This window comes from Serinus canaria, chromosome 3, assembly GCF_022539315.1.
Source record: "Serinus canaria isolate serCan28SL12 chromosome 3, serCan2020, whole genome shotgun sequence".
NCBI lineage: Eukaryota > Metazoa > Chordata > Aves > Passeriformes > Fringillidae > Serinus > Serinus canaria.
This window is the reverse complement of record NC_066316.1, coordinates 24,437,989-24,451,804: the sequence shown is the minus strand read 5'-3', so window position 1 is coordinate 24,451,804 and position 13,816 is coordinate 24,437,989. Positions and strand designations below refer to the sequence as shown.

The following is a 13,816-nucleotide window of genomic DNA, read 5'->3' as shown; positions in this document are numbered from 1 at the left end:
ACCATAAAATCATTCAAATCTGACAACTTTTACTCCCAAGTTTTACTCCCAAGAATGGTGTCAACAAAAGTCGGAAGAGACTGGAAAGAAATCTGCTCTGGTCTTTCTCCAAAGTTACAGTCTTCACTAAATGTGTGATCTGAGTGATTTAGCTACACCATTACAAACAAAAGTGGAATGGATTTACAAGGCTGACGCATTTTCAACCAAATTTAAACTTTGTTTACATTTGTTTACTGCAATTGTGTAAAGGATTTATGATTCAACATATCCTAAAGTGGAAAAACAGACAGTTGAATCTGGAAGACTTTATCAAGCATCTTGATTTTAATAAACCTTTTAGTCTTTTGTAAGTAGATGCTCTTTTTGTTTCAAAAACTAAAGAGCAATCTAAAATTATCCAATACACCTGTGGGGCAGGGAGAAGCAGGTATGCTGCATTATCCAAAGTTGGACCTAATCACCTGGGTTTGTAGTATGTTTTACTCAAGGATGCAAAAATGGCAATTTCAATGCAAGGAAAAAAATCTATTCTTCAAAAATCACACATGGTTGTCCAATATGCACAAAAAAAAAAAAAATCAAAACAAAATCTCCATAGTATAAGTTATCACAGTATGGAGAAAGTGCAAGCAATTTGAATTTTTAATCTGCTAGAATTCATCACTGTATTTACAACAAATCAATTTCATGTTGTGACTGGCCTTCTGAAAGCTAATCTGAACTGGTTTTAGTCATTTGGATTGGATTGATATGCCAGTAACTTTGAAAATAAAACAACTGATGGTATGTGCAAATCTTTGATTTGTTTATATTTTTGTTTGTTTGTTTGGGGGATTTTCTGTAAATATAAAATATGCCTACCAACCACCTTCAGAAATGTATTATTTCTTTAGATTACTAAACAAGTTTTATGTGTGAACAAATTCAGGAATGCTTTTTATTTGATATCATCTAATAATACTATTATTAGATTATATAAACTCTGATTTTTCTGAACTGACAAGATGTTGCCTAAATTCTCTCTTTTAACTTCAGGTGACAGCTCTACACTTTTAAAGAGTTACCCATTAGAGCATAAAAATTTGGAGATCCAGATCACTAGCCACTTTTAACATTACAGGCTGAAAAATGTACATGAAGACAAAAAATCTTTTCAGAATCCCATCCTTTCCAAATATAACTTTACTAATCTATTAATCTTAAACACTGTTTAGATTTGTTTTATGAAAGAAAAGCCTTGACAGTGAATGGATTAACTTCCAGGCTGTCAGCTTACATAAAGACACAACAACAGCTGAATCATCTTTTGTTTTTCCTTGGAGGTCAGAGGGCTATGGAAACATTTAGAAAAAAATCAGTCAAACTACCATAATTTAGATATTTTTATCCTCCCAAAACCGAGCTCTTTTTTCCAGCAGCCACTTGAAATAGGTGCAGGTTAATCCAACTGAGGAGTGCTCCACGTACCGAGAGATCCTTGGTTTGTGGGCAGCCTCGTGCTTCCCACCCTGATGGATTATCATTTGCTATGAAAGCAGCAAGACTGCACCATTTATTGCATTTTGGGGGGTCAGTGGGGTGTGAGGAAAAGAAGATAGTAACACACAGTGAAATCCTATCTTCATGATGTACAAGAGAGATCATCTACTCATTTCAACTAAACCAAGGACTTCACTCAAAATGTTAAGCTCCAGAAGAACTTGGTAACTTTAGTTTAAATGAATATGGATTTTAACTTTAGGAAAAAAATCAAATGAGTAAAACTTGAACAGGAAAAAATTTCTTTTATATTTAATATTCACTATTTCATAATTAACCTCTGTCTTTAGAAATTTAAGTAAGAAGAATTCAGTAGAAAAATACTTCCAGCCTGGCAGACAGCCTTAGCTTATCCTAAAAACCCTACAGCTCAACCAAGTACTTGGGAATCAGATCAGAACTTCCCAGTTGCCCCTCACACACAGTGAGACAGCCATTTTCACCTGAGCCCTCTGGCAAGCCTTCCTCCTGAGCATATGAATATCTACAGGATTTTTTTTTTCCCTATGGCAGGTACATTTTACAGCAAGAATAGCAGTGGATCATAATCTATTCATAAACCTGTTCTCAAACAAGTCTGTACATTTTATAAACAAACCTGAAGTGACTTCCTATACTCTATTTCTGGTTATTAAACAAAAAGTCAGAATAATAGTGCAGGTGATCTATTAAATAGCATTCATTGTAAAACAATCTGCCACTTGCCATAAATCAAATTATTCTTGTTCCATACATTTATTAAATAAGGTCTGTGGAAATTAGAAATAATAGGGGGTTTTGTTCAAGTAAAAGTATAGCAGAAAAAAAAAAAAAAAAAGTAGATCATGATGAATAGAAAATACAACATTTAAGGTTACAAATAAACATATTTGGGGCATTCAAAACTGCTCGGACTTACTGCAAGTGATGCTGTTCACACATAATCCTTTCTTTTTCAAGAATAAATACCATGACTTGAAAACAGTATCTAAATCTAGATACTTCCAAAGAAACATTTTTCTTTTTTTAAAATGTAATTAGCAAATACGGTTGTAAACATGACAAGACACAGTTACTCATGCTTCTTAAATATGATCCAAATATTAAATAATTATTTTACATGAAATGTTATTTAAAAAAATAGTTTTATGTAGCAAAAGAGGCATAGGTAGTTGTGCTAGGTTATAAATGAATAAAATAACATTTAAAAAACAGCAGTGATTTTAAGCTATGCCAGCTTAAGGCTAGAAAGAGTTGTTTCAACCCTGCTACAAAATAGACAAGATGCTTTAAAAAAGGCAATATTTTGAAATAAGAAGACACAAAGACCTGAATTCTTTATGCATTTTTTGTTTTAAAAGGGAAAGAAGAAATATCTTTTCCACTTGTTTTACTACCAATATTTTACAAATGGGTTGGTCCTTAACATCTTTTCTCAATCAGCCTATATTAAATAACTAAGCAGAGCATATAATTAAATAAACAAATATAAAATGCCTATGCACAGACTGGAAATGAACATATTTTCAACAGCTACTCATGTATCCTTTCTTTTTCCATAAGATCTACTGGTGTTCATGGATTTCCTCAGACCTACCATCTTACTTTGTCTGCCTCTGTGAATTAGCTAAGTTCAGAAAGCCAGCATGAGCAATAATGCAATATGAGAACTTTTATTTTTTTCACTACTCAGAGATCAAGTATTTACCTTCCACAAGCATGTCTGGCACATCTGCTTGGTATCTAGGCCCCACTCTGATTTCTCCCTTGTCTGCTAAAAGTGTTTTCAATGATGGATCATACACCAGTGAATAAAAAAAAGTATCCTTAAAAAAAAAAAAAAAAAGAGACATATTTGCAACAGCATAATAATTTTTAAAATTAGGTTTGCAAATTTGTAACACCTTCCATTTGGAAATTTGCATACTTTACAGAACACAGGTTTGCTACATAAATCTTGATTTTATATGATACAGATGTTTCATGAGTGCTTTTAAAAGGCTAATTATGACTTCTCATTGTTAGGACTTCAGAACAGAGCAATAATGAAAAGATCCATACACAAAAATAAATCAATGGATTTGAAGAGAATTGATGTTAAATGCTTACTGAATTTAACAAGTTTGCACTCATAAGTTTCTCAACCATTATAAATTAATCTTTCCATTATAAATTAATCTTTCCATCATAAATTAAACTCAAAAAAAATAAAGCACTGTCTGTGGAAATCCTTTAGGCACTAAAACAGCACTGGCAAATGTGGTATAGTCACATAAGTAAAGGCCAAGTCCTGCTTTCAAAAATATTTTTACTGGTTAGCAGTGGTTTGGTGTAGAAATTTAAAAATAAAGACATGCTAATTTCAGTTAGAAAACATTGCCTTCCTGATGTTATATTAAACGAAAAATATGTTTATTTTAAAGGTATTTGGCAATCTTTCAATTTTTCTGGTAAAGCTAAGCATCCTAAGTAACTTCCAGAGGAAGATGAGGAGATACTTTCCATACAATAAAAGGGAAAAATAAGGAGGAAAATAAAGCAACATGTGAATTCCTCCTTCAGGATCTGCTACAAGAAAACATCTCTATATTCTCATCTGTAAGATGTCATATTAATTACTTTAAATTAATTATTTTCTAAATACAAACAGATTCATAACAAACCTATAATTTAAGTGTGTCAATTGAATTTTAATCCAATAATATTGTTTAAATCAGTGTTGTGAACAACATAATTTTTCTAACCTATCATCCAATATATGATTTTCAAAGTATTGTTTGCCCATTTGGTAAAAATACAGAAAGAAAAATAAAGTTATCCTAATATTTACTTGAAGAGAAATCACAATTACCTCTTTCTCCAGGTATGACAGCACAGATTCTGTCTCATTCAGAAGTGCAACGCTGCATTTTCCCCTACACAAACACAAGAAAGAATAGTTACTCTGTAAGAAGTTCAGATTTCAAATAAAGAGTTACTTACCAGAGAACAATCTAGATATACTTTAAATTTCCACACTAAAAGTATAAAAACATTAAATTAAATAAAAATGAACATTGCCATACTTTAATAATACCAAAATTAACACAAAAGCAACAAAAAAAAAAAGAGCAGTACTGATCCAAGCATTCAAATACATTGGAATTCCATCAAACTGGGAAATAATTTCAGTAATGGAAAGGCAAAAAAGAGAAGAGGTACAATGGCAAACAATAAATAAACACACAATTAACAAAAAGGCCTGGATTATAGCAACATCACCTCCAAGTGACTTATCTCCAGTAAATTCAGTGTATAATTTGAAAACAAATAACCCAAACTGGAAATACAAGGCTTTCCTTTTAAGGCTGTAAAACAAAGCACTTTTCTCTTTTGAATGGAAGCATTTTTAATAATGAATCATGGAATTCCATTACTTTCTTCTATGCCCACATTAAAATGCTGATGATCACACTTCTGTGCAGACTCTCGTTGCCCAATAGTGGTACAGACCTGCCCACTGTAACAAAGTAGTGAATGCAATGGGACTTGGGCCCCACCACCTTCCTCCCCTTTTCATCCCATCTCCCCCAGCATTGTCTTGCCTCAAATTTCTCTTTCTCCAACTTCTCTGCAAGTAACCTGCAGAATTATTTTCAACAAATGGTATTTTAAAGAAGCACCCATGGATGTGGATGAAAAATATTAAGTGTGCTGAATCACCTTGCTAGCAACTCACATTTTATATTATAATCTACAACTGAACTACCATTTTATATATATATATATATGTTTGTATATATATATGAAGGTATATTTATTACCCCTGACACACAGCACCTTGTATTTCATGCACTAAAGTTTTACTCAGTTCAGTTGGTATTTGCCAGGAGGTTCCTGTGGCCTTATACACCCAGCTACAGGAAATGTGCCCATCTCCCATCTCCCCTCATGGAACAGACAGAACACACATAGAGAAAGAGTATTTGTTTGCAGAGACCTCCTTGATTTTAAGATAACACCAAAATGGGTATTGTAAAGTTATTCTGCCAGTTATTCTGACTCTAAGCTCAACCAGAGGCATTAGAAGCCAATTGCTAATGGCTGATCATTAAGTGAACATCCCCAGCTAATGTCTTATTCATTGCCACTGCACATCCTGGGAAAGGGGGGTAAGTCACACATTACTGTCCTGAATTTTTCTTCATTGTCATACCTGGCAGGAGAACCACATCAGCCAAGTAAAATGGGAAGAAGGGGAAGAAAAGTCTGACCAGAATACACAACAGCTGAGGAAAATCCTCCTGCAGCAGAGAAGTAGGAAACCTTCTGGATACCCCATCATGTCCTGCTTTGAAGGTTTTCTTTAAGCTTTTGGCCTTGATAATTCCAGAGCATTCACTTCTAAAAATTAATTGTGTTGTAGTATGAAGTCAGTTTTCCAACTTTATTTTAATATTTTATTGGTTTTTTTTTAGTGTGAAAAGCTAACCAGGAGTTCACCTTTCCAGTCTGGTTCTATTTAGTAGAGCTCAAGTGTGCCCTCTCTCTCCACTACACCCAGGCCTCATTTATCTTCAATTACCACAGAGGCATTCACTGCTCCACTGTCATCGTGATTGCAAAAGTATTTTACTGACCAACCTCATTTTTTATTGGCAATTCACTAAAAAATTAATTTTATTTCATTGAGATACAAGATTAGTCCCTGCAGCATGTCTTCTAAGTGAGTGAGTTGCTACTTGATGCTAGATTTCTTCATACTTTAACCATCTGATGGCTGGAGTCACACAGAGGTAACATTTTGTATGCATATAAGACCTCTTGCATGGACTTGTGTCTCCACATAGACAGCACTAGACCTACAGTAGACACTAAAATAAAAATACAACAACAAAACTCATGTTTGAAAACAGGTAAATTACAGAAGTCTTTCTACTCTTGATTCTCTATATTACAGTTACCCATTTCTGTAATCTAGAAACCTGAAATACTTAACATAAGTGATTTAGAATCTTCACCAAATTCATAAGCCTACTGTTTTTATAATTCCTCCTCTCCTCTCCCATCAGAGGAAAAGCTTCTCTGTAGAGTTGCAAGAGCTCTGCTGGACTGAACTGAGCATCTAGCTCATTGCAGCATGAGCACCCCTCAATCATGGATGCTAAGGTAAGAACTGAAGGGAATGTTGAATTGCAATAATATGCCCCTTAATATTGTCCAACCACCATTGCATTTTTAACCCATTCTTCAATACTAATAATCAAATACCCTAGAGAAAAAGTTACTCCACATTACAACACAACTTGGGAGTTAGTTTTTTAAGGGATGTATCTGAGAACCCATAGCTTCCCTGGATTTAAAAGTAATATTTTACTCCTTACAGCATTCTGAAGCTTTATTCCATAATGTTTCTAAATTATTTAAGATAATTGTGAAAGATAGAGGTATATCAGATAAAAAATAAATATAACATCATACAATCTGACACTTCCAAACTAGACAAAGAAAAGAAAGGGGGAGCTAGCTACCTACAAAAACAAATGAGAGTCTATGCTGAATTTAGCAGATTATAAAATCAGTTACACACCAAAACAAAATTATACTCTCTTCTTGCAGAAATCCTACTGTCTTTACATTTTAAGTATTATTTAGATTAGTAGCATGCAATGTCACACATTCATTGTTCTGCTGCAATGTCCTGCCTGAAATGCATCATTAAACTTAGGTAAAAATTACAAAGAATTGCCCAGTTTTAAAAAAAATACATAAATAAATAAATAAAGAGTTGTCTACTTTTTTCCCACATATGAAACCTTCCTCCTCTAATGTAACTCTGATTCTCTGATTTAAGCTGCATTCCTCCAACAAGCAGCATTCTTGACTTGACTGGCATCATCGAGGTGAATTATTGGTTAACAGCAACAGAAGGTCTCAATGTTAAGATGACATGTCTGATTTTGACCTTTTTCTTAAATTAAAAATATTCAGAAAATTGGTATTTACTTCCTACAGAATTAGGCAAAATTTATCTTGGAGGAATGTTGAGGGAAAGTTTAAGCAACCTCAGCAATGCACAAATAACAGGAACCAAAAAAGTAAGTTAGCTTTTATGTCTTCATTAAAACTTGATTTTGATGAGATTAAGTTGTGCCTTCAGAATCCTTCCAGCTCTTAGATGTACTTCATATTTAAACTGGTCACAAATAAAGAGTTGTTCCGTTGAGCTGACAACAATGCCAACAAAACTTATTATATAATTAAACCAGCCAGCAACAAAAAGTAATTTAGAGGTCTTGCAGTAAAAGGAGACAATAAAACCCACCTATAAATATCTGCTCATGGTATTGCCAGCTTCTATCATATAAACCACTTAGGATTCAATTTCTTCTCCTGTACTAGTAATCAGAGCCACAACTCATAACTTTTTTTCCTTAAAGCATTAATCATGTGAAAGCTCTTTTCACATGCTACACCTTCCTTCACTCTCATTTGTTAGAAGCTTTTGTCTGCTTGTAATTTTTTTTTTTTTTTGTATGTTCCAGGTGACTTCACCAGTGAGTTGACATGACAATTTCTGATCATTTACACCCATCAGCTAAGGGATGCCTGACAAGCTATTTTTCCACACCTACAGCCTACCTCCATACCTCAGGGAAGCCCTTCTGTTACAATACAGAAATAAGACTCACATCTCTCCAGAAAAAAAACCCAAAATTTTAGTTCCAAAGTGCCTCAATGATTTTGTAGGAAAGGATTTCTTCAACAGCCCTACAGAAACCCAGGACCATACAGTCCCAAAACCAAAACTCTAACCATCTACAGCCAAAACCTCAACACAGAGACATGATGAGAACTATAAGGAAATGGTAAGAAATACCAGTTATCATGGTAGATAGAAGTCTAATGGCAGGGAACATAAGGATTTATTCCCCCTCCCCCCCACAATTGTTTTATGGAACTATTTTTCCTGGGATGGGTGGGAGGCTGATAACTGTAGAACAAAGAAAAGGAGAATTAAATATTAAGAAATAAGTGACAGCTTTGTGAGACACTCAAAAGTCAGACTGTCTTGGACAAGTCAATATGGAGCTCATGAAAATCAACACCCTGTGTGAGATGTCAGTTACCACACCAGTCCTGAAGGGCAGATTTCAGAGAGTAAGCTGAGGTAAGACCTAAGAGATCTTGAAAACTAAAGATAAAAACATGTCATGTATAAGTGAAACCCAATAGAGGAATGAAAAACATGTAGGAACTTATTTCAGACAAGAATGTGACAACAATCAGTATTTAGATGAGAAAAGGACAAGACTGCCCTTACTACAATGAAGGCAAAAGATGATGATAACCAGCTCAAGAGTTTAAGGAGCATGAAAACAAGTTGTACCAAGGTTATTATACCAGACAATGTTATCAAAAGGTTTCAATAAATTCTGGTTAAACAACCTAGACCAAAATACCAAATTGCCCAGAAGATAGAATGAAATGCCTTCTTGTTTGCACTGTCTAGGGAATTGTTCTTTAATGAGCTTTTTCTTAAAGTAATCAAAAATATAGATTAAAATCTTTATGAAAATTTTAAAAAGCTGATGCAAACACTTATATTTTAAAACTATCAAAATTAATCAAAATCAACAGCAACTGCCTCATCATTTCAGCCCTAACTTATCTACCAGTGGAAGCCTCTACAATTCCAGTTCTGCTGTTCTTGCAGGCTATTTCTTCATGTTTTCACCAGATGAGTCAGACAGCCCATAAGATGCTAACTTTTTAAAATATAGATTTCTTGGAAGAGGAAGTATGCAAAAAAAAAATTTACAGAAAGAAATTACAAGAAACAAAATACCTGCTGCCTTTTAACTAGTGTGAATGATAAGATGTGAAAAGGCACCTTCATGGGTTCAGTACCACACCAACAAAATCTCCTGTTGGAATGTAGATGTAGCCTGGGTGACAATGAGGCAGTGCAAGAACTCTCAGAACTCATTGCTCTGGGTTCCCACCAAGTCAATAAAATTTTATATGCATTGCTAAGTCAGATACAAGCTGAAGAAAGGAAACCACATGTGCAGGCACAGCCCCGGGGATTTAGAAATAACAATTATCAATTGCCCTCCTGAAAACAACAGAATTAGGTTGGATAATTTTGTACAGATATATACCAATTGTATCTTGATGATCTGCATCAAGAAATGTTAGTGTCTCAGTAGACATTTGGAACACAGAAGCATGAGTCACTAGCTAGACAGTCTGAGAATAAAATAACAGGAAAGAATATTAGGAAATATTATGCTGGTGAGAAACATCTGATTTGAATTTAACATATGCTTTTACTTCAATGGCAATCAGAGATTAAACTCAAATGAAGGTACATAATGAAGAGGGATAGAAAGGAGCAGGTGCAGGATTAGAACGCCAGAGTACTCTTTCCCATATCCAGCATAAAGGGAGAAAAGAGGGGGAAAAGATACAGATATTGAGTTCAAGAGGAGAGAGCTACCTGAAATAACAACACTTTTTTCCCTGAACTGTCTTAAATAGGAAAGTGTTCTGAAGATTTCCAATCAAACACCCACTTTGAGCCAAGTCTTGATCCCTTACAAGCAGCCTACACTGCAGTGATGATCACCAAACCACAGAGTGGGAACTGCGGGGTCCAACGAGCTTCTATTAATTATATGAAATTGATTCCCCAGTCACAGGCAGCACTAAGAGTACTTGTGTATCTTACTTTGAAGTGCAATTTAAGGGGCACAGAATGTGCTGACAGACACATACCAATGTCTTTATAGCAAATCTCAAGTTCTCAAGACTGCAAAGAGATCAACTGGGGAGCAAGATATTGCAGGACACTAAAAACAAACAAAAAAAATCATCATTGTGATTTAAACCTGTAATAGATCCCTAACTACAATCTGACTTTCAAAATATTCAATCAATATCTAGAATTGACCAAAAAAATCTGCATTGTATTGATTTCTAATTAATTGGCTCCAGACTGTCTCTGTCCATTTACAGTCATTTCAAACATGAGGAGGAAAACCCAAACAAAAACCAAAAAATATTTGATAGGTGACTACTATTGGGATCTGTGCCTCTGACAAAGTAATTCCAATCTTCTAAAGAATACAGGACTGTGTATCTGTGGCCAAAAGATAAATCAATAAATTTGGTATTATCTGATTAACACACACTTGATCAAATAAAATCAAAAGCAGAATGCACAGCTAAATAATTTATGCATATCTAAATGAACTCATAAATGCCTGGCATCTAAACACGTGCATAGATCATATGGATGGATGGCCCAGGATTTTGATACTGCATGTGGCTTTTAGTCAAAAACTTCAGAGTTTTAATTTTTAATTTGAGCTGGAGTGCTAATTTTGTGCACTCCAAATTGGTAAGATTTACAGACAGTCTCCTGAAGCAATCGTGCCCAACTGACATGGATTTAAAAGTAATTAAAAGCTAAATATTTTCTCAATGTGGCCACAGTAAAACTACATATTTTGATATCTCAAAACAAGCATTACTGTAGATGCACTTTCTGCAAACTGGAAACTGCATTGTTGCAAACTCGAGTCATTGATATTTTTTCTCTAGGGATTAATTCATGCTAAAAAGTAAAAGAACTGTTGCTTTTAAGCACAGCAGCAGTGATGCACATGAACTGAACAAAACCACAGGAAGCTGGTTAGGAATGATTTTCCATACATTGATTAAACCATTTAGGTTGGAGAACACCTTTAAGATCATCACATCTATTACAAATTGCCCAGCTCAGAAGCAACACACACCACTCCAAGCAACAGAAAGTAAAAGTTCTGCACCCTAAGGAAGGCTCCTACTTTGTAATTATACAGAGAAAACTACAGAGAAATATGTACTGATGTTCAGATATTTATGTGACAGTTTTCCACTGATAAATACACTTTTTCTTACACTGTTACTAGTACTGGCTATTGACCACACATGAAAACAGGATGGTGTCCTGAACAGAATTTTCATTTTAATTCAGGTAAGAATAATTTGAATATTACTGGAAGAGGAAAAAAAGAAAAAAATAGTCAGACATGCTTCAAAAGTCCTTTTGCTCCAAATAAACTCATTCCAGAAGGGAAGAATACCTTGCTTAACAATCTAAATTATTAGTAAGCACATGCTTATGCAAAACAAATTCACTCCTTATCCATTTATGCCAGCAAATAATCAGGCTTATAAGGATCATAGTAAGGTTTTTAAAAGTAGCTAGAGTTTGTATATATACTCACACCCCCTGTCTGCAGAAACTTATAGTTTGCCAGGAATTCCAGAAGTAGAAATCCCGAATTAATACCACTAAATTATAAAGGTCCCTGTCTCAAGAAGTAACACCATAAAATGACCTGCCATATCTGTCTTGAGCTTCAGACCATTTGTTGTGTTTTGAGTTAAGGAATCCCACATTCAGAAAAAAAAATTTTCTCTACACCTTAGTTCTATCACACAACTTTCTTTTTTGCTGTTCATGATTTCATCAGGACTCACTAATATTGATACTTCAAATAACTGAGTCATTTCTAACACATCTAAGGTTACAGTTTGCAAGCATGACACCTTCTAATAAACTGCATGTTCTTAAGCTACTTTTTCTTCTATGTCTACAAAGTGGTACAAATCCAAGCTTCTTTAATCTATCCAAGGAGCAAGGGTACCATTTAACAACCAAAAACACAACATCCAAAACACCAAAAAAACACCATCACCAAACAAACAAATAAAAATTACAAAACACCAAACTGAAAAAAAAAATTAACGCTGTGTTCTGAATTCCATTAATGATCAGAGGGAAACCAAGATCCTTACAGACTGGTACTTTAGAAGTTTAAGTACACTTTTTTTGTACATTTACATCTAAAAGTATGTAGACAGTACAAATTGCTTAATAAAAATTGAAGAACTCTTCTCATGATCTGACTGTTTGGATGCTCTTTAACATCACATATGCACAGGTACGTTCTCCCCAGTCCTATTAATCAGCTTTTAATAAAACTATCTTATGCAATCACCATTTTTAAAAGGCTTATGAAGACCTTTCTGTGCTGGAACAGAAGTAGTACCAAGCCATGACCATCTTAGGGTAATTTTGAGGGCTCTTTTCGTGGTTTTGTCAGTTTTTAAAATAAAGGGTACATGTAAGAATATTTCAGAATCAATGCTCAGAAAGTTTTTCTGTACAGAAAACTTGACTTTGCTGTTTATGCCAAGCAACAAATAGAATCTTCTAAAAAACCTAAAAAACACTTAGTTTATGCAATTGCACATTGAATAAACACTCCCCATTAAACATTAGGGTGTAAATTTACTGCAGTTATTTGAACAAACCCCATTATGACAAACATCTATGTAATGTACAGATAACCTACATATGTAAACTGAAATGCAAGAAAAAGAATATTATTTCTGGGGTTTTTTTTCCTGAATGGGGTAGAGGTTTTTATTGCTGTATAAAGCAGCCCAAAAGATTCACACCTGCTTTTATTATGACATCTTAGAATGCCTGACTTATGTATACTTTCCAAACACTTAAAATATAATCATCATCATCATCTTACAATAAAAACCTCCCAACCTCAAGTCAGGAACACCAAATAAGCAAACAAGAAATAAGCCAAGATATTGAAATGGTAAGATGAACTTTGATATATAAATAAATTCTTCTACACAATTCATAAGAAATATTTAACTTTAGAGCAATTACAAACGAACTTAGATACTAAAGCATCTTTTACAACAATCTAAACTGTTTAATACGTATTAACACTTCAGTGCTTAAGAATGAAAAATAATTTTAAAGCTCAAAGCTCATAACCCAATGCATCTCCAACAAGATAACCATTTGCAGATTTTTATACAAGAACCCACTTTTACCACATGCTAAATTTTATGGTGAATTTTGCAACACTGGCAGATAATTTCTGACACCTTTCACCATTCTTCACCCCGTAACTTTTCATACCTTTCCTAAATGATGTATTTGGTAATGCTCAAACCTCTGAGAGCCCAAGCACCCAGCACTGGCTCAGCTCAGCCCCTCTCTGGGATGGCACTGCTCACAGGAGCCACCTGCACCGACCCTGGGGGCACTCCCTGGGTGACATTAATGAAGGAGAGTGGCACAGGGAGTCCGGCAAGGACAAGGACACTGGGATTACAGAGCCTGGCAAAACTGCATCTGCATCGTGCAGGGATTAGGAAGGAAGGAAGGAGATAATCCACTGGAGGGCTGGTACTGACTGCACACATCTGAGCAACAATTTCACTTGTAACT

At 34.6% G+C, this 13,816-nt stretch overlaps 1 protein-coding gene across 3 annotated transcripts in view; it reads right to left on the bottom strand.

Annotated features, from left to right (window-relative positions):
• Positions 1 to 13,816, bottom strand: part of MTA3 (metastasis associated 1 family member 3) — a 133,522-nt gene that overhangs the window by 93,974 nt on the left and 25,732 nt on the right. For all 3 annotated transcript variants that reach the window (XM_030235477.2, XM_030235475.2, XM_030235478.2), the window contains exons 5-6: positions 4,373 to 4,436; positions 3,230 to 3,347 (exon numbers count right to left, since the gene is read on the bottom strand). In XM_030235477.2, the coding sequence (XP_030091337.1) occupies positions 3,230 to 3,347; positions 4,373 to 4,436 (182 nt within the window). The remainder of the gene's footprint in view (positions 1 to 3,229; positions 3,348 to 4,372; positions 4,437 to 13,816) is intronic.